At 43.1% G+C, this 19,315-nt stretch overlaps 1 protein-coding gene across 1 annotated transcript in view; it reads right to left on the bottom strand.

Moving 5' to 3' along the window:
- LOC311131079 (excitatory amino acid transporter 5-like) overlaps window positions 1–19,315 on the bottom strand; it is a gene marked incomplete at its 3' end in the record, with an annotated part of 74,073 nt that overhangs the window by 38,057 nt on the left and 16,701 nt on the right. The window contains exon 2 of the mRNA XM_084163894.1: window positions 11,922–12,001. Within this exon, the coding sequence (XP_084020020.1) occupies window positions 11,922–11,965 (44 nt within the window). The 5' untranslated portion in view covers window positions 11,966–12,001. The remainder of the gene's footprint in view (window positions 1–11,921; window positions 12,002–19,315) is intronic.

Raw genomic sequence — 19,315 nt, 5'->3', positions numbered from 1 at the left:
CTTGTTCCACCATTGGGGTGCCAGAGCAGCGAACAGTTTTGACTTTTACCTCATTTCTACCAGCATGTTACATGTGCAACCAGAGGGGGAAAAAACTCTAGACCACCTTTAGTCACATACAGAGACGCTTACAAAGCTCTCCCTAGTCCTCCATTTGGCAAATCTGATCAAAATTCTATCCTCCTGATCCTCCTGCTTACAAGCAAAAACTAAAGCAGGAAGCACCAGTGACTCTGTCAATAAAAAAGTGGTCAGATGAAGCAGATGCTAAGCTACAGGACTGTTTTGCTAGCACGGACTGGAATATGTTCCGGGATTCTTCCGATGGCATTGAGGTGTACACCACATCAATCACTGGCTTCATCAATAAGTGCATCGATGACGTTGTCCCCACAGTGACTGCACGTACATACCCCAACCAGAAGCCATGGATTACAGGCAACATCCGCACTGAGCTAAAGGGTAGATCTGCCACTTTCAAGGAGTGGGACTCTAACCCGGAAGCTTATAAGAAATCCTGCTATGCCCTGCAACTAACCTTCAAACAGACAAAGCGTCAATACAGGACTAAGATCGAATCGTACTACACCGGCTCCGACACTCGTCGGATGTTGCAGGGCTTGCAAACTATTACAGACTACAAAGGGAAGCACAGCCGCGAGCTGCCCAGTGACACGAGCCTACCAGATGAGCTAAATTACTTCTATGCTCACTTCGAGGCAAGTAACACTGAAACATGCATGAGAGCATCAGCTGTTCCGGATGACTGTGTGATCACGCTCTCCGTAGTCGATGTGAGTAAGACCTTTAAACAGGTCAACATTCACAAGGCCGCAGGGCCAGACGGATTACCAGGACGTGTACTCCGAGCATGCGCTGACAAACTGGCAAGTGTCTTCACTGACATTTTCAACCTCTCCCTGTCTGAGTCTGTAATAACAACATGTTTCAAGCAGACCACCATAGTCCCTGTGCCCAAGAACACTAATGTAACCTGCCTAAATGACTACCGACACATAGCACTCATGTCTGTAGCCATGAAGTGCTTTGAAAGGCTGGTCATGGCTCACATCAACACCATTATCCCAGAAACCCTAGACCCACTCCAATTTGCATACCGCCCCAACATATCCACAGATGATGCAATCTCTATTGCATTCCACACTGCCCTTTCATATCTGGACAAAAGGAACACCTATGTGAGAATGCTATTCATTGACTACAGCTCAGTGTTCAACACCATAGTGCCCTCAAAGTTCATCACTAAGCTAAGGACCCTGGGACTAAACATCTCCCTCTGCAACTGGATCCTGGACTTCCTGACGGGCCGCCCCCCAGGTGGTAAGGGTGGGTAACAACACATCCGCCACGCTGATCCTCAACATGGGGGCCCCTCAGGGTTTTGTGCTCAGTCCCCTCCTCTACTCCCTGTTCACTCATGACTGCATGGCCAGGCACGACTCCAACACCATCATTAAGTTTGCCAATGACACAACAGTGGTAGGCATGATCACCAACAACGACGAGACAGCCGATAGGGAGGAAGTCAGAGACCTGGCCGTGTGGGGCCAGGACATCAACCTCTCCCTCAACGTGATCAAGACAAAGGAGATGATTGTGGACTACAGGAAAAAGAAGAGGACCGAGCATGCCCCCATTCTCATCGACGGGGTTGTAGTGGAGCAGGTTGAGAGCTTCAAGTTCCTTGGTGTCCACATCACCAACAAACTAACATGGTCCAAGCACACTAAGACAGTCGTGAAGAGGGCACGACAAAACCTATTCCCCCTAAGGAGACTGAAAAGATTTGGCATGGGTCCTCAGATCCTCAAAAGGTTCTACAGCTGCACCAACGAGAGCATCCTGACTGGTTGCATCACTGCCTGGTATGGCAACTGCTCGGCCTCCGACCGCAAGGCACTACAGAGGGTAGTGCGTACGGCCCAGTACATCACTGGGGCCAAGCTTCCTGCCATCCAGGACCTCTATACCAGCCAGTGTCAGAGAAAGGCCCTCAAAATTGTCAAAGACTCCAGCCACCCTAGTCATATACTGTTCTCTCTGCTACCGCAGGTGGACTCCAATCAAGTTGTAGAAATATCTCAAGGATGATCAATGGAAACAGGATGCACCTGAGCTCAATTTTGATTCTCATAGCAAAGGGTCTGAATACTTATGTAAATAAGGTATTTCTGTTTTTTATCTTTAATACATTTGCAAAAAAATCAAAAAACATGTTTTTGCTTTGCCATTATGGGGTATTGTGTGTAGATTGATGAGGAAAAATGTTTATTTAATAAATTTTAGAATAAGGCTGTAACATAACAAAATGTGGAAAAAGGGAAGGGGTCTGAATACTTTCCGAATGCATTGTATCCCCGTAATCTAAAACAGACATAAAAGTGGCCGGGACAACTTCCTTTCTATTATCAAAAGCCTTGATTATTATTTCTGTTAAATAATCACATTTTAAAAATATTTTGTTTACATAAAGTTTTTATTATTTCAATTCATAGCATTCATACAATACATTTATAAATATATTTGTAAAGGTCCCCCCACCGGCAATCTGATAGCATGTAAAATCAGTAATAAAATAATCCCATTTTGATCTTCAATTTCTTCATCAGCTCAGTAACATCATCTAGCCAGATACCAAGATATTTATAAGAGGGAACTCGTTCAATTTGTGTTCCGTTCAGGATAGTAATTTGAAGGTCACTTAAGTTTAAGTTAATGGACCTAGAAAATAGCATGTATTTTGTTTGGTTTGCTTTAAGTACTAACTTAAGATCCAAGAGTGACTTCTGTAGCGCTTGGAAATCAGACTGCGAATGTGAAAAGGTTTACAGATGTTGCAAAAGAGTACAATACCGTATCATCAGTAAAAAAAAGTTTTATAATTTTTCACAGTATTTCCGTTGTTATTTATTTACAGCATAAAGAACAGTGGCCCCAGAATCGAACCAGGGGGTACCCCTATATGCACTTCAAGGAATTCAGATTTGACCCCCTCTGTCACAACAGCCTGAGTTCTATTCCTGAGATAGTTCTGAAACCACATACAGACGTCAGTGCCCAGGCCTATTGAGGACAACCTACTCAATAAAATAGAATGATCAACTGTATCAAAAGCCTTTGAGAAGTCAACAAACAAGGCAGCATAATTCATTTTGGCATCTAAAGCATTGACAATATAATTTACAACTAATGTGTTGCAGTAATAGTACTGCACCCTGGTCTAAACCCTGATTGATGTACATTCTGAATACAATTCTCAGATAAAAAGGAACAAAGTTGTACATTTACCAAAGATTTAAGAATCTTAGCTGGACAAAAAAGCCTAGAAATGGGAGGATAATGATGAAGAACACTAGTGTCCCCACCCTGATGGACCGGCAGCACGTAAGCAGCCTTCCATGCTTTTAGAATATTTCTCGATATCAATGTTACATTTTCTATGTGGGTTATTGAGCCAGCGATGAGGGGTGCGGCACACTTAAGCCGACCCGGCTCCAGTTTGTCGGCCCCGTGGACTTCTTCATGTCTACAGCTAGCAGGGCATCAAGGACTTATTTTTCAGTAAATTGCAGATTTATTTTTGTTGCAACTACCATTTTCCAAATCATTCTGCAAATTTACCCTACCAGCATTAAGCCCAATCTCATAAAAAGTAGTCATAGAAGTTATTTCAAAGATATAGCCAGCTGAAATAAAATGGTGATTAAATGCACCAATGATAGCATGTGACTTGCAGGCCTGATGTGGCCTGTAAGCCATGAGTTTCGGGCCACTCTATTAGGGTTAAACTCTCAAAATAAGGCCTTATGAGATATGTAATGTATTGTCTTGAAGCGGCAATCAGCAGTAGAAACAATAACAAAGAGAAATCCCCGCCCCTGTTTCGGTAAAAACCTGAGAGATGGGCCTGGAGAAATCCATGATATCAAACGTATAGTTTTAACCATGTTTTGAGGCTATATAGTGTTTGTTTATATTTGCTTTGTTTACAAACATTGGGATAAAACAAGCTTATATTTTGGGTTCTGATGGGGTATGACAGTTGAACTAAGCTCATGAGGCATTTGTAAGATATATTCTTCAAGAATCAATGGGTACATATCATTAATTTAAAAGCCAAAACATGAAGGTAGGAACTGCAGATTGCCCCTTTAAAGAATTTGATTTTAATGATAACATGTGCTTAAGTTACTTTGCTATTTATGTCGTTAATAAATAAAAACTAAATTATAGCTATTATTAATGCTATTGCTGTATCTTAATAACATTATAATTCATATTCATTGTTACCTGTCAAATCATTTGAAGCAGTCACAACAACAACATTTGATTACAGAGAAGGATGGGAAAATGCGTTTCCTATATGATGAATAAATTAGATCAATATACAGATGTAGGATGTTAATTTGAGCCAGTTTGTTACAGCAAGACAATAATCCTGCAGCAACGGGAAATGTCAATTATTAGGTGGATTATAATTAATGGACATTTTTGTAGGGGTTGATAAATGTTTCGTAAGGGAAAATCAAGTCTCAAATTTCATAGTGGAAATGTAAAAAAGGGTGATGAAATTAAGATCTTACATCTGTATGACATGGTGGTGTGACAACAAGACACCATGTTCCCTATTTACATATATATGAGGGGATTGCCAAGGTGGACAAGGGTGAGGTCAACCCAGACTTTCTTGTTTTTCCATTTCAAATCATGTCAGTGGAGACTGGAGAGTAATGGAGTCTTGAACATCCAATGGGAAAAGCAAGCTTCCACTCAATGGCATTTCTTTCTATTGATAGGCTGGAACATCTTTACCTCTTTCTTATCTACTCAACAAAATCTATAGTGGATCTTAGACTAATGTACAATGTGATTCACCCTATTCCCTATATAGAGTACTACTTTTGACTAGTGCCCTATGGGGAATAGGGTGCCATTTGGGAGGCAGACACAGTATTATCCTTCTCATCCTCCTAATTATGGACTCTGGTATTAAATCAACGTGATCAGACAAAGAACGCTCACTACAACAAGTTGCTGATTCCTGATTATTCTGGTTAAGTGTCCATCTATCTCCAGCTCTGTCAATTGTCTCCACACCTCTCTCTCAGGCTAGTGATAGTGTTAATGACTAGCTCAAATGGTTGATGAAACACTAAAGAGACACTACAGACACTACAGACTGCTAAATAACAGCCTGAAAGAGCACTTTATACGAGCACCATTGTGTGAGTGTGTGTATGCGTGTGTGTGTCACGTGTTCCTATGGTTCTATTTAGTCCTTTTTCCTTTTCCTTTGTGTGTGCTTTATTTTGAATTGATTTACTTAAAAGTGCTTTAATATTTATTTATTCCTCTGGTGTGCTGTGTTGTGGTTTACTTCTTATTGACCCTTTCGAGTGCTCGTCTCGTTGTGTGAATGAGGGAACGAGTGTGTTAATTAGGGACCCGAGCAACGCCCCCCACACCTGAGGACTATTGGGGTTAACGAGCTGCCCTGCACAAAGGCAGCTCTCAGACGCTGTTCAAGGCTTTAAGCTAGCAACGGGAGAAGACAGTTGCCACAGGCTGTGCTCAGCCACACCACTCCCGTCGGGGGAGAGGGGACTGGATGAGTGTGACCCTGCTTGGGAAAAGCTGAACGGAACAGCTCTGCTCGGGATGAAGAACCGAATGACGTGTGAGTGCGTACCAATGGTTTCCAGTATGATGACGTTACTGATGAAGCTTTCTCCACCCTCTCCAGACCTGGCCTGCTACGACGAGACTGCAGAGGCCGCGACTACCGCATCGGAACCCTGGGATGCCAGCGACGAATGCTCCACGCCAATCAACTATGGACTTGTGCTTGTATGTGTTGTGCTTGGGCCTGTCCTTGTGTTTTGTTCTGTGTTGCTTTTATCCTGCAAACCCCTTTTTTAATACTTAAATTAAGATGGTAAAGAACTGTAAACACTGTCTGCCCCCTACCTGTGTCTGTGGTATTGGGATTGAAAGAGCTTTGGTTTTTGACATGTGCATGTCTGGTTTTGAGTTGGATCTCTAAATGCTTATCCCATCCATAGTTTGTTTCACATTTCATAATGCTTAGCAGTTACCACAAAGTCTGACAGCTATAATGTGTATGGGTACTCTCAGACAAGGGAGTTTTTAGGAGATTGGATAAAATTTCACCACGCACACTGAACAGACATCGAAGTATTGATGTCAGGAAGCCAAATGCACCATGAGCCGTTAGTCCCCCCCTTACAACGGTCCAAAAAAGGGACTTCATTTTTGGCTCAGTTGGTCTCTTCGGCTCACTGACAAAGTCATTCGAATTCTCTGTGCACCGCTTACACTTCTAGACGTTGTTTAACCATGTTTTGGGAAGACCTATGGAGTGACTATTTGTAGGCTGCAATATGAAATGCAGCTGAAAAGATGTTCAAGCACAGTGTGTAAGTCATCTCAATACAAATCAGTGAATGTCTTAAATACACTTGTTTTTCAACCATTCCACAAAGTTCTTGTTAACAAACTATAGTTTTGGCAAGTCTGTTAGGACATCTACTTTGTGCATGACACAAGTAATTTTTCCAACAATTGTTTACAGACAGATTTATTTCAATTATAATTCACTGTATCACAATTCCAGTGGGTCTGAAGTTTACATATACTAAGTTGACTGTGCCTTTAAACAGCTTGGACATTTCCAGAAAATGATGTCATGGCTTTAGAAGCTTCTGATAGACTAATTGACATCATTTGAGTCAATTGGAGGTGTACCTGTGGATGTATTTCAAGGCCAACCTTCAAACTCAGTGCCTCTTTCTTGACATCAGGAAGGAGACGCGCTCTGTCTCCTAGATATGAACGTACTTTGGTGCTAAAAGTGCAAATCAATCCCAGAACAACAGCAAAGGACCTTGTGAAGATGCTGGAGGAAACAGGTACAAACATATCTATATCCACAGTAAAACGAGTCCTATATCGACATAACCTGAAAGGCCGCTCTGCAAGGAAGACATACTTTTTGGAGAAATGTCCTTCCAAATGGACAATGACCCCAAGCATACTTCCAAAGTTGTGGCAAAATGGCTTAAGGACAACAAAGTCAAGGTATTGGAGTGGCCATCAGAAAGCCCTGACCACAATCCTATAGAAAATGTGTGGGCAGAACTGAAAAATCGTGTGCAAGCAAGGAGGCCTACAAACCTGACTCAGTTACACCAGCTCTGTCAGGAAGAATTAGCCAAAATTCACCCAACTTATTGTGGGAAGCTTGTGGAAGGTTACCCGAAACGTCAGTTAAACAATTTAAAGGCAATGCTACCAAATACTAATTGAGTGTATGTAAACTTCGGACCCACTGGGAATGTGATGAAAGAAATAAAAGCTGAAATAAATCATTCTCTCTAGTATTATTCTGACATTTCACATTCTTAAAATAAAGTGGTAATCCTAAATGACCTAAAACAGGGAATTTTTACTTGGATTAAATGTCAGGAATTGTGAAAAACTGAGTTTAAATGTATTTGGCCAAGGTGTACGTAAACTTCCGACTTCAACTGTACATAAACGTGACATATTTGCAATTTGGCCTAAACACTGCTATGTCTACTGCTGCTGTTGCTACTACACTGAACAAAAATATAAACGCAACATGTAAAGTGTTGGCCCCATGTTTTCTGATCTGAAATCAAAGATCCCATAATTGTTCAATATGCACAAAAAGCTTATTTCTCTAAAATGTTGTGCACAAATGTTTACATCCCTGTAACTGAGCATTTCTTCTTTGCCAAGATAATCCATCCACCTGACAGGTGTGGCATATCAAGAAGCTGATTACAGCATGATCATTCCCCAGGTGCACCTTGTGCTGGGGACAAAGGGCCACTCTAAAATATGCAGTTTTGTCACACAATGCCACAGATGTCTCAGGTTTTGAGGGAGTTAGCAATTGACATGCTGACTGCAGGAATGTCCACCAGAGCTGTTGCCAGATAATTGAATGTTAATTTCTCTACCATAAGCTGCCTCCAATGTTTTAGAGATTTGGCAGTACGTCCAACCGGCCTCACAACCGCAGACCATATGTAACCATGCCAGCCAGGACCTCCATATCCGGCTTCTTCACCTTCGGGATCATCTGAGACCGGACAGCTGATGAAACTGTGGGTTTGCACAACCAAATAATTTCACAGGGAATCTGTGTGCTCGTCGTCCTCGAAGGGCTCTTGACCTGACTGTAGTTCGGCATCGTAACCGACTTCAGTGAGCAAATGCTCACCTTCGATGGCCACTGGCACGCTGGGGAAGTGTGCTCTTCACGGATGAATCCCGTTTTCAATTGTACCGGGCAGGTCGGGTGGGTGAGCTGTTTGCTGATGTCAACGTTGTGAACAGAGTGCCCCTTGGTGGCAGTGGGGTTATGGTATGGGCATGCATAAGCTAAGGACAGCGAACACAATTGCATTTTATCGATGGCAATTTGAAAGCACAGAGATACCGTGACAAGATCCTGAGGCCCATTGTCGTGCCATTCATCCGCAGCCATCACCTCATGTTTCAGCATGATAATGCATGCCCCATGTTGCAAGGATCTGTACACAATTCCTGGAGTCTGAGAATGTCCATGTTCTTCCATGGCCTGCATACTCACCAGACATGTCATCCATTGAGCACGTTTGGGATGCTCTGGATCGACATGTACGACAGTATGTTCCAGTTCCCGCCAATATTCAGCAATTTCGCACAGCCATTGAACAGGAGTGGGACAACATTCCATAGGCCACAATCAACAGCCTGATCAACGCTATGTGTCGCGCTGCATGAGGAAAATGGTGGTCACACCAGATACTGACTGGTTTTCTGATCCACGCCCCTACCTTTTTTATAAAAAGGTATCTGTGACCAACAGATGCATACCTGTATTCCCAGTCATGTGAAATCGATAGATTAGGGTCTAATGAATTTATTTCAATTGACTGATTTCCTTATATGAACTGTAATGCCGTAAAATCTTTGAAATTGTTGCATGTTGTGTTTCTACTTTTCAGTGTAATACTACTACTGGTACTGCTGCTGGTACTACTGCTGCTGGTACCACTGCTGCTGGTACTACTGCTGCTGGTACTACTGCTGCTACTACTGCTGCTGGTACTGCTGCTGGTACTACTGCTGCTGCTGCTACTGCTGCTTGTACTACTGCTGCTGGTACTACTACTACTGGTACTACTACTACTGCTGCTGGTACTACTACTACTGCTGCTGGTACTGCTGCTGGTACTGCTGCTGCTACTACTGCTGCTGGTACTACTGCTGCTGCTGCTACTGCTGTTGGTACTACTGCTGCTGGTACTACTACTACTGGTACTACTACTACTGGTACTACTGCTGCTGGTACTACTGCTGCTGGTACTACTGCTGCTGGTACTACTGCTGCTGCTACTACTGCTGCTGCTACTACTGCTGCTGGTACTACTGCTGCTGGTACTACTACTACTGGTACTACTGCTGCTGGTACTACTGCTGCTGGTACTACTGCTGCTGGTACTACTGCTGCTGCTTCTACTGCTGTTGGTACTACTGCTGCTGGTACTACTACTACTGGTACTACTACTGCTGGTACTACTGCTGCTGGTACTACTGCTGCTTCTACTACTGCTGCTTCTACTACTGCTGCTGGTACTACTGCTGCTGGTACTACTGCTGCTGTTACTACTACTACTGGTACTACTGCTATTATCGGTGCTACTGCCACAAACTCAGCTTATTACACCTGCTCCTGTTATTGATGTGCATATAATATAACACTTCCACCTGTTGTCAGAAGCACCAGCGAAGGTGCATGTCTCTGATGTTTACAGTCCAACCTATCGCAGATCCATCCCACTTTTCATTCAGTTTCTATAGATCTCTGGAGACGTATAGATAATACATCAAATGAAATTGTATTGGTCGTGTACACAGTGTAGCAGGTGTTATGGTGGGTGCAGCGAAATGATTATGTTCCTCCTATAAATCAATGCAGGAAATCTCAACAAGCACACAACAATAAACATTTAGTACAGCATTAGATAAATAGTATGTAAACATTATTAATGTGACCAGTGTTCAATGGCTATGTACTGTACATAGGGCAGCAGTCCCTAAGGTGCAGGGTATAGTACACAATGGTAGCCAGCTGGTGGGCAGGGGCAGGCTCCTAGGCGGAGGCAATGATGTACAGGGCATTCGGAAAGTATTCAGACCCATTCACTTTTTCCACATTTTGTTACGTTAGTCTTATTCTAAAATTGATTAAGATGTTTTTTCCATCAATCTACACACAATACCCCATAATGACGAAGCAAAACAGGTTTTTAGACATTTTTGCAAATTTAATAAAAAATAAAAAACTGAAATATTACATTTACATAAGTATTCAGACCCTTTACTCAGTACTTTGAAGCACCTTTGGCAGCGATTACAGCCTTGTCTTAGGTATGACGCTACAAGTTTGGCACACCTGTATTTGGGGAGTTTCTCCCATTCTTCTCTGCAGATCCTCTCAACATCTGTCAGGTTGGATGGGGAGTGTCGCTGCACAGCTATTTTCAGGTCTCTCCAGAGATGTAAGATCGGGTTCAAGTACGGGCTCTGGCTGAGCCACTCAAGGGCATTCAGGCCAAAGAGTTCAATCTTGGTTTCATCAGACCAGAGAATCTTGTTTCTCATGGTCTGAGAGTCCTTTAGGTACCTTTTGGCAAACTCCAAGCGGGCTGTCATGTGCCTTTTACTGAGGAGTGGCTTCCGTCTGGCCACTCTACCACAAAGGCCTGATTGGTGGAATGCTGCAGAGATGGTTGTCCTTCTGGAAGGTTCTCCCATCTTCACAGAGGAACTCTGGAGCTCACCATTGGGTTCTTGGTCACCTCCCTGACCAAGGCCCTTCTCCCCCAATTGCTCAGTTTGGCCGGGCAGCCAGCTCTAGGAAGAGTCTTGGTGGTTCCAAACTTCTTCCATTTAAGAATGATGGAGGCCACTGGGGTTCTTGGGGACCTTCAGTGCTGCAGAATGTTTTTCGGTATCCTTCCCCAGATCTGTGCCTCGACACAGTCCTGTCTTGGAGCTCCACTGACAATTCCTTCGACCTCATGGCTTGGTTTTTGCTCTGAAATGCACTGTCACCTTATATAGACAGGTGTGTGCCTTTCCAAATCATGTCCAATCAATTGAATTTACCACAGGTGGACTCCAAGTTGTAGAAACATCTCAAGGATGATCAATGGAAACAGGATGTCTCATAGTAAAGGGTCTGAATACATATGTAAATACGTTTTTATTGAGTAATCTTTTTATATTTAAATTTGCAAAAATTTCTAAAAACCAGTTTTTGCTTTGTCATTATTGGGCATTGTGTGTAGATTGATGAGGGATATGTTTTTCGTTAATCCATTTTAGAATACGGCTGTAACTTAACAAAATTTGGAAAAAGTCAAGGGGTCTGAATACTTTCCGAATGCACTGTATATACCTGAATTAAAAATGAATTAAATTTAGATTTTTTTGTCACTTGCCTACAAACAATATCCCATAATGTTAAAGAAATATTTACTAATTAATTTAAAATGAAAATTTGAAGTGTCTTTAGTCAATAAGTATTCAACCCCTTTGTTGTGGCAATGGGGGAGGGAACGCCCCTTCACCCCCCCTCCCCCTGCGTCCTTTTCCCCCCACTGCTACAAATATTTCCTGTGGAAACACTGTAGTTGGTGTGAAGGGACCAAGTAGTGCACTACTTTTGACCAGCGGGGTCCATAGTAATGCACTATAAAGGTGCCATTTCACCCACACCAGAATAGAGAGCTGACAGCGACCGTACTCTACTAGAGATGGTAGGCTCTATAATGTTGTAACAGGCTGTGACTGTAGCCTACCTGGACACAACAAGCGGAAGGATGAGCATCTTCAACATCCTCATCAGCAGCTCTCCAGGGAACTGGAAATACTTCACTTCCTGTAGGGGGCAAGTTGGGGGGTGGGAGGAGGGGTGGAGAAAACAAACAAGCTGTTATTGAGGATGACAGGTATTGAGGATGACCAGTATTGAGGATGACAGGTATTGAGGATGACAGGTATTGAGGCTGACAGGTATTGAGGATGACCAGTATTGAGGATGACCGGTATTGAGGATGACAGGTATTGAGGCTGACAGGTATTGAGGATGACCAGTATTGAGGATGACAGGTATTGAGGATGACAGGCATTGAGGATGACAGAGGGCTATTGAAATTTCACATGCAGTAGTGAATGTACTTTCAGGTACAATTTGGGTAAAATATTTTAGAAATGCTAATGGTTGTATATTTTAGAGAGGTTGTTTGTGCCCTGAATGTACTATAAGTGCAATGACGCTACTTTTCAAGGAACTATTATGTCATTGCAAAAAGTACATGCAGTACTCATGTTAAAGGTTAAGTGCAGAATTCTGAGAATTTTGTTCTGTTCTTCGAAGACAACCTCTAGCGTGTGTGTCATGCAGGGAAGTGTGTGTGTCATTCAGGGAAGTGTGTGTGTCATTCTGTTGGTTGGAGAGGAAGGGACCCATATTCACAAAGGGTAGGAGTGATTTAGTGTGCTGATTTAGGAACAGTTTTGTATTGTAGATCATATAGAATATAATAATACAGACAGGGAGATGGCTGTTCTTAGATCAGCACTCTACTCTTAGGAAGTAGGCAGTACTAGGCAGAAATATGATTATGTAATCTTTAATTCCTGAATGTTGTATCTTTTGTTATTCTTGTGGTTTAGATGACAAACCATCGTTGAATTAATGAGTGTCAAAGTGATAGGCCTAGTCAATCAGGAAATAATGCAACATTCTTCTCTATTCATCCTCAGAAGTAATCTGCATTGTATTGATTTTTCCCAACACAATATTCCCACAGACAGTTATTCCTTATACTCATTACCTTCTTATTACAAAATATAGTTTCTGGCAAATTCAATACAGTATGTAATCTACAGTATGACGGCGAACAGATGAACACCATGTTCCCTTCTGATTAGAAAGAGAAAAATACAATTGCACCACATTCTGGTATAAAGTGCAGCAAATTCATCCCAATAGCAGACTCACTCTGTGTTACAATGGTTAATTAAGAGACTGTAATACCCAGTAACCAACCAATAACCAAACTCCCGTACGGCCCTGTGGTCCCAGAGAAACATATAGACTGCGTCTGAAATGGAACCCTATTCCCTATATGGTGCTCTGCTTTTGACCAGGGTCCATAGGGCTTTTGTCAAAAGTAGTGCACTATGTAGAGAATAGGGTTCCATTTGGGATGCACCATTCTGTAGAATACGTGATTAGTGCTGACTGTCCATACTCTTCTCATTTCAGTGTCTGCATGAGTCAAGGTACAGAAAAGGCCCATTATTTAATCCATGTCTCTTTCTTTTTAGGAGCTAATCCTGAGTCAAGTAAATGCTACAGCCAACATACATGGTAAGAGGTTTTCATGTGTGTGTGTGTGTGTGTGTGTGTGTGTGGAGGCGTATGTGCTTTAAGTGCATATTGTGTTGTAAGAATGAGCTAGCCCTGGCTGTCTAATTTGTGGGATTGTGGGATGTATTGTGGGCTGTATGTGCTGTGTGTGTGGGAGTGTTTGTGTGTGAGGGAGTGTTTGTGTGTGTGAAAGTGTTTGTGTGTGTGGGAGTGTGTGTGTGTGTGGGAGTGTTTGTGTGTCTGTGTGAGTGTTTGTGTGTGTGTGGGAGTGTTTGTTTGTGTTGGAGTATTTGTGTGTGTGGGAGTGTTTGTGTGTGGGAGTGTTTGTTTGTCTGTGTGGGAGTGTTTGTTTGTCTGTGTGGGAGTGTTTGTTTGTCTGTGTGGGAGGTTGTGTTTGTGTGTGGGAGTGTGTTTGTGTGTGTGGGAGTGTGTGTTGTGTGTATGGGAGTGTTTGTATGTCTGTGTGGGAGTGTTTGTTTGTGTGTGTGGGAGTGTTTGTGTGTGTGTGGGAGTGTCTGTTTGTGTGTGTGGGAGTGTTTGTTTGTGTGTGTGGGAGTGTTTGTGTGTGTGTGGGAGTGTCTGTTTGTGTGTGTGGGAGTGTTTGTTTGTGTGTGTGGGAGTGTTTGTGTTTGTGTGGGAGTGTTTGTTTGTGTGTGTGGGAGTGTTTTTGTGTGTGTGTGGGAGTGTTGGTGTGTGTGGGAGTGTTTGTTTGTGTGTGAGAGTGTTTGTGTGTGTGGGAGTGTTTGTTTGTGTGTGAGGGAGTGTTTGTGTGTGGGAATGTTTGTATGTGTGGGAGTGTTTGTTTGTGTGTGTGGGAGTGTTTGTTTGTGTGTGAGGGAGTGTTTGTGTGTGGGAATGTTTGTATGTGTGGGAGTGTTTGTTTGTGTGTGTGGGAGTGTTTGTTTGTGTGTGTGGGAGTGTTTGTTTGTTTGTGTGGGAGTGTTTGTGTGGGAGTGTTTGTGTGTGTGGGAGTGTTTGTTTGTGTGTGGGAGTGTTTGTTTGTGTGTGTGGGAGTGTTTGTTTGTGTGTGTGGGAGTGGTTGTGTGTGTGTGTGGGAGTGTGTGTGTGTGGGAGTGTTTGTTTGTGTGTGTGGGAGTGTTTGTGTGTGGGAGTGTTTGTGTGTGTGTGTGAGTGTTTGTGTGGGAGTGTTTGTGTGTGTGGGAGAGTTTGTGTGTGTGGGAGTGTTTGTTTGTGTGTGCAAGTGTTTGTGTGTCTGTGGGAGTGTTTGTGTATGAGGGAGTGTATACATCTATGATCAAGGTCATTGTATAAAATAACATCGCTGGAGATGGTGGTCCAGAAGATAGATCCGTTTCAAACACTGGCAGTAGCTTTCATCCCACTGGGAACAGAGTCCAGTTCAACGTCTAGTTTTGATTTAAATTTGGTTGAGTTGTCAACTAACGTGAATTCAACATGAAATCAACAAAAAATGTCACCATGTCATGGAAGAAAATACACAATTCCCTTACGTTGATGACTTTTTGCAAATCCAATCAGTTTTCCACGTTGATTCAACGTCATCACATTCGTTTTTGTTATTGAAGTAACATGGGAACAGTGTTGATTCAACCCGTTTTTTGCCCAGTGGGATGTATTGCAGTACATTGCAACAGGTGTTGGGGTGGTCTTGAAATTTCCAGATGATGGTTTTTGCTTAGATCTAACACATTTCGTTTTCGACTGACTGCTGACAGTTGTTATGAAGTTAATTTCTGATGGCAGCTCAGTTTTCAACAGGTGTAGCCAATAGCACAGAGCGATATCCTAGGCTGACAATTACTCTGAAGTGCTGAAAAGGAGAGCTAACAGTGAGGAATAGTAGAATCGACAGTCGGACAGAAAACTCTGCAGACTTAATAGACAAGCTTCTCCGAAACATCCCAAAGAAAATCAGCTCTTTAGATTAAAGTCAATATTGACACGAGAATCTGATTCAGTATCTCTCCTGTACAAAACCTCAGATTTAGCCCTCGACACATAGACACGACCATACGTCCTAAAACTGGCCTTGATCCAGAGCACCCTTCAACAACAACCCACCGTTCCTCTCTCTCTCCACCTACCCCACCCCGCTAACTCAAGTCAACCTCCATCCTCCATCATGTTTAGCCCAGTCAGAGGGAAGTCCTGTGTAGCTCAGTTGGTAGAGCATGGCGCTTGCAACGCCAGGGTTGTGGGTTCAATTCCCACGGGGGACCAGTATGAAAAATTTATGCACTCACTAAACTGTAAGTCGCTCTGGATAAGAGCATCTGCTAAATGACTAAAATGTAAATGTAAAGTTGGCAGTTTGTCAAAACGTTGAAAAAGCTTCTTTACTTTAAGCTATCACTTTGGTGGCATGGCTAGGGGAATCTGCCACAGGAGTCGATGGGGCGTAATCCATTTTATAGCTCACAGCAGCGGGAGGCTATCTTCTCCTGTCCACAGAGGAGAGAGAGAGAGAGGTAGAGATGGAGAGAGAAAGAGATGAGAGGGAGAAAGAGATGGATAGAGAGAGGGAGAGAGCAGAAGAGAGACACACACATACACATACACGTAAAGACGGATAGAGAGTGAGTGAGAGAGAGAGAGAGAGAGAGTGATGGATAAAATGGGACTGATGTAAATCTCCATGCCCTGCCATGTCTGTGAGATAAACATATATTTTTTATATTAGGGCCACAGTCATAGCCTGATTACAGTGCATTCAGAAAGTATTCAGACCCCTTCACTTTTTCCACATTTTGTTACGTTACAGCCTTATTCTAAATTTGATTAAATAAAAAATTTTCCTCACACAATATCCCATAATGACAAAGTAAAAACAGCTTTTTAGACATTTTTGCACATTTATTAAAAATAAAAAACAGAAATACCTTCTTTACATTCAGTGGCTTGTGAATGTATTCACCCCCCCTTGGCATTTTTCCTATTTTGTTGCCTTACAACCTGGAATTAAAATGGATTTTTACGGTGTTTGTATCATTTGATTTACACAACATGCCTACCACTTTGAAGATGCAACATTTATTTTATTGTGAAACTAACAAGAAATAAGACAAAAAAACAGAACTTGAGCGTGCATAACTATTCACCCCCCCAAAGTCAATACTTTGTAGAGCCACCTTTTGCAGCAATTACAGCTGCAAGTCTCTTGGGGTATGTCTCTATAAGCCTGGCACATCTAGCCACTGGGATTTTTGCCCATTCTTCAAGGCAAGACTGCTCCAGCTCCTTCAAATTGGATGGGTTCCGCTGGTGTACAGCAATCTTTAAATCATACCACATATTGTCAATTAATTGAGGTCTGGGCTTTGACTAGGCCATTCCAAGACATTTAAATGTTTCCCCTTAAACCACTCGAGTGTTGCTTTAGCAGTATGCTTAGAGTCATTGTCCTGCTGGGAGGTGAACATCTGTCCCAGTCTCAAATCTCTGGAAGACTGAAACAGGTTTCCCTCAAGAATTTCCCTTTATTTAGCGCCATCCATCATTCCTTCAATTCTGACCAGTTTCCCAGTCCCCACAGCATGATGGTGGATGGTGTTCTCGGGGTGATGAGAGGTGTTGGGTTTGCGCCAGACATAGCGTTATCCTTGATGGCCAAAAAGCAAATTTTTTGTCTCATCTGACCAGAGCACCTTCTTCCATATGTTTGGGGAGTCTCCCACATGCCTTTTGACGAACACCAAACGTGTTTGCTTATTTTTTTCTTTAAGCAATGGCTTTTTTCTGGCCACTCTTCCGTAAAGCCCAACTCTGTGGAGTGTACGGCTTAAAGTGGTCCTATGGACAGATACGCCAATCTCCGCTGTGGAGCTTTGCAGCTCCTTCAGGGTTATCTTTGGTGTCTTTGTTGCCTCTCTGATTAATGCCCTCCTTGTCTGGTCCGTGAGTTTTGGTGTGCGGCCCTCTCTTGGCAGGTTTGTTGTGGTGCCATATTCTTTCCATTTTTAAATAATGGATTTAATGGTTTCTGATATTTTTTTATAACCCAACCCTGATCTGTACTTAATGGAGCTCCTTGGTTTTCATGGTGCCGCTTGCTTATTGGTGTTGCAGACTCTGGGGCCTTTCAGAACAGGTGTATATATACTGAGATCATGTGACAGAATACATATGTACACACCACTTTTCCATTATTTATTTATTAGACATTTTTGAAACAAGTTATTTTTTTCATTTCACTTCACCAATTTGGACAAAATGCAATGCAACAAAAACGCCAAGGGGGATGAATACTTTTGCAAGGCACTGTATATACAATGTCACTCAGCCTTAAAACCACACCCCTAAAGTAATCGGTGGAGTGCTACTACTTTCATAACTAAAGGATGTTTACCGGCACACAGAATTCAGTTTAGCAGAGTAACACGATTACACGGCCACACTTCCAGGGTGTTTTCGGAAAACAACTTGAGCATGGCTTTGACACTCAGGAGCTTGCAGGTCTAGGGTTTGCCTTTAAGCATGGTCTCCTTTAGAAAGCTGAGCTCTCTGATCATAACTGTAGCCACTGGTCATACATGTAGAGTTCTCTGGTAGATATGGAATGACACTGAGCATGAAAGGAGAAAAGAGAAAATAACAGCAAATAATTGAGTCTGAGTGCTTTATCTCCACTTATAAAAGGGAAGAGAGAGAGAGAGAGAGAGAGAGAGAGAGAGAGAGAGAGAGAGAGAGAGAGAGAGAGAGAGAGAGAGAGAGAGAGAGAGAGAGAGAGAGAGAGAGAGAGAGAGAGAGAGAGAGAGAGAGAGAGAGAGAGAGAGAGAGAGAGAGAGAGAGAGAGAGAGAGAGAGAAAATAACAGCATATTGAGTAATGTCCACTTACAACCCTAGGAAGCTCTTTGCCACCTTCTCCACCCTGCTGAATCCTCCTCCCCCTCCCTCCTCCCTCTCTGTGGATGACTTCGTCAACCATTTTGAAAAGAAGGTTGACGACATCCGATCCTCATTTATTAAGTCAAATGACACCGCTGGTCCTGCTCACACTGCCCTACCCTATGCTTTGACTTCTTTCTCCCCTCTCTCTCCAGATGAAATCTTGCGACTTGTGACAGCCGGCCGCCCAACAACCTGCCCGCTTGACCCTATCCCCTCCTCTTTTCTCCAGACCATTTCCGGAGATCTTCTCCCTTACCTCACCTCGCTCATCAACTCATCCTTGACCGCTGGCCATGTCCCTTCCGTCTTCAAGAGAGCGAGAGTTGCACCCCTCCTCAAAAAACCTACACTCGATCCCTCCGATGTCAACAACTACAGACCAGTATCCCTTCTTTCTTTTCTCTCCAAAACTCTTGAGCGTACCGTCTCTAGCCAACTCTCCTGCTATCTCTCTCAGAATGACCTTCTTGAGCCAAACCAGTCAGGTTTAAAGACTGGTCATTCAACTGAGACTGCTCTTCTCTGTGTCACGGAGGCTCTCCGCACTGCTAAAACTAACTCTCTCTCCTCTGCTCTTATCCTTCTAGATCTATCCGCTGCCTTTGATACTGTGAACCATCAGATCCTCCTCTCCACCCTCTCCGAGTTGGGCATCTGCGGAGTTGCTCACTCTTGGATTGCGTCCTACCTGACAGGTCGCTCCTACCAGGTGGCGTGGCGAGAATCTGTCTCCTAAACACGTGCTCTCACCACTGGTGTCCCCCAGGGCTCAGTTCTAGGCCCTCTCCTATTCTCTCTATACACCAAGTCACTTGGCTCTGTCATATCCTCACATGGTCTCTCCTATCATTGCTACGCAGACGACACACAATTACTTTTCTCCTTTCCCCCTTCTGATAATCAGGTGACGAATCGCATCTCTGCATGTCTGGCAGACATATCAGTGT

This window comes from Coregonus lavaretus (genome assembly GCF_964263955.1).
Source record: "Coregonus lavaretus genome assembly, chromosome: 6".
NCBI classification, from domain to species: Eukaryota; Metazoa; Chordata; class Actinopteri; order Salmoniformes; family Salmonidae; genus Coregonus; species Coregonus lavaretus.
This window is presented reverse-complemented; position numbering and strand designations above follow the sequence as displayed.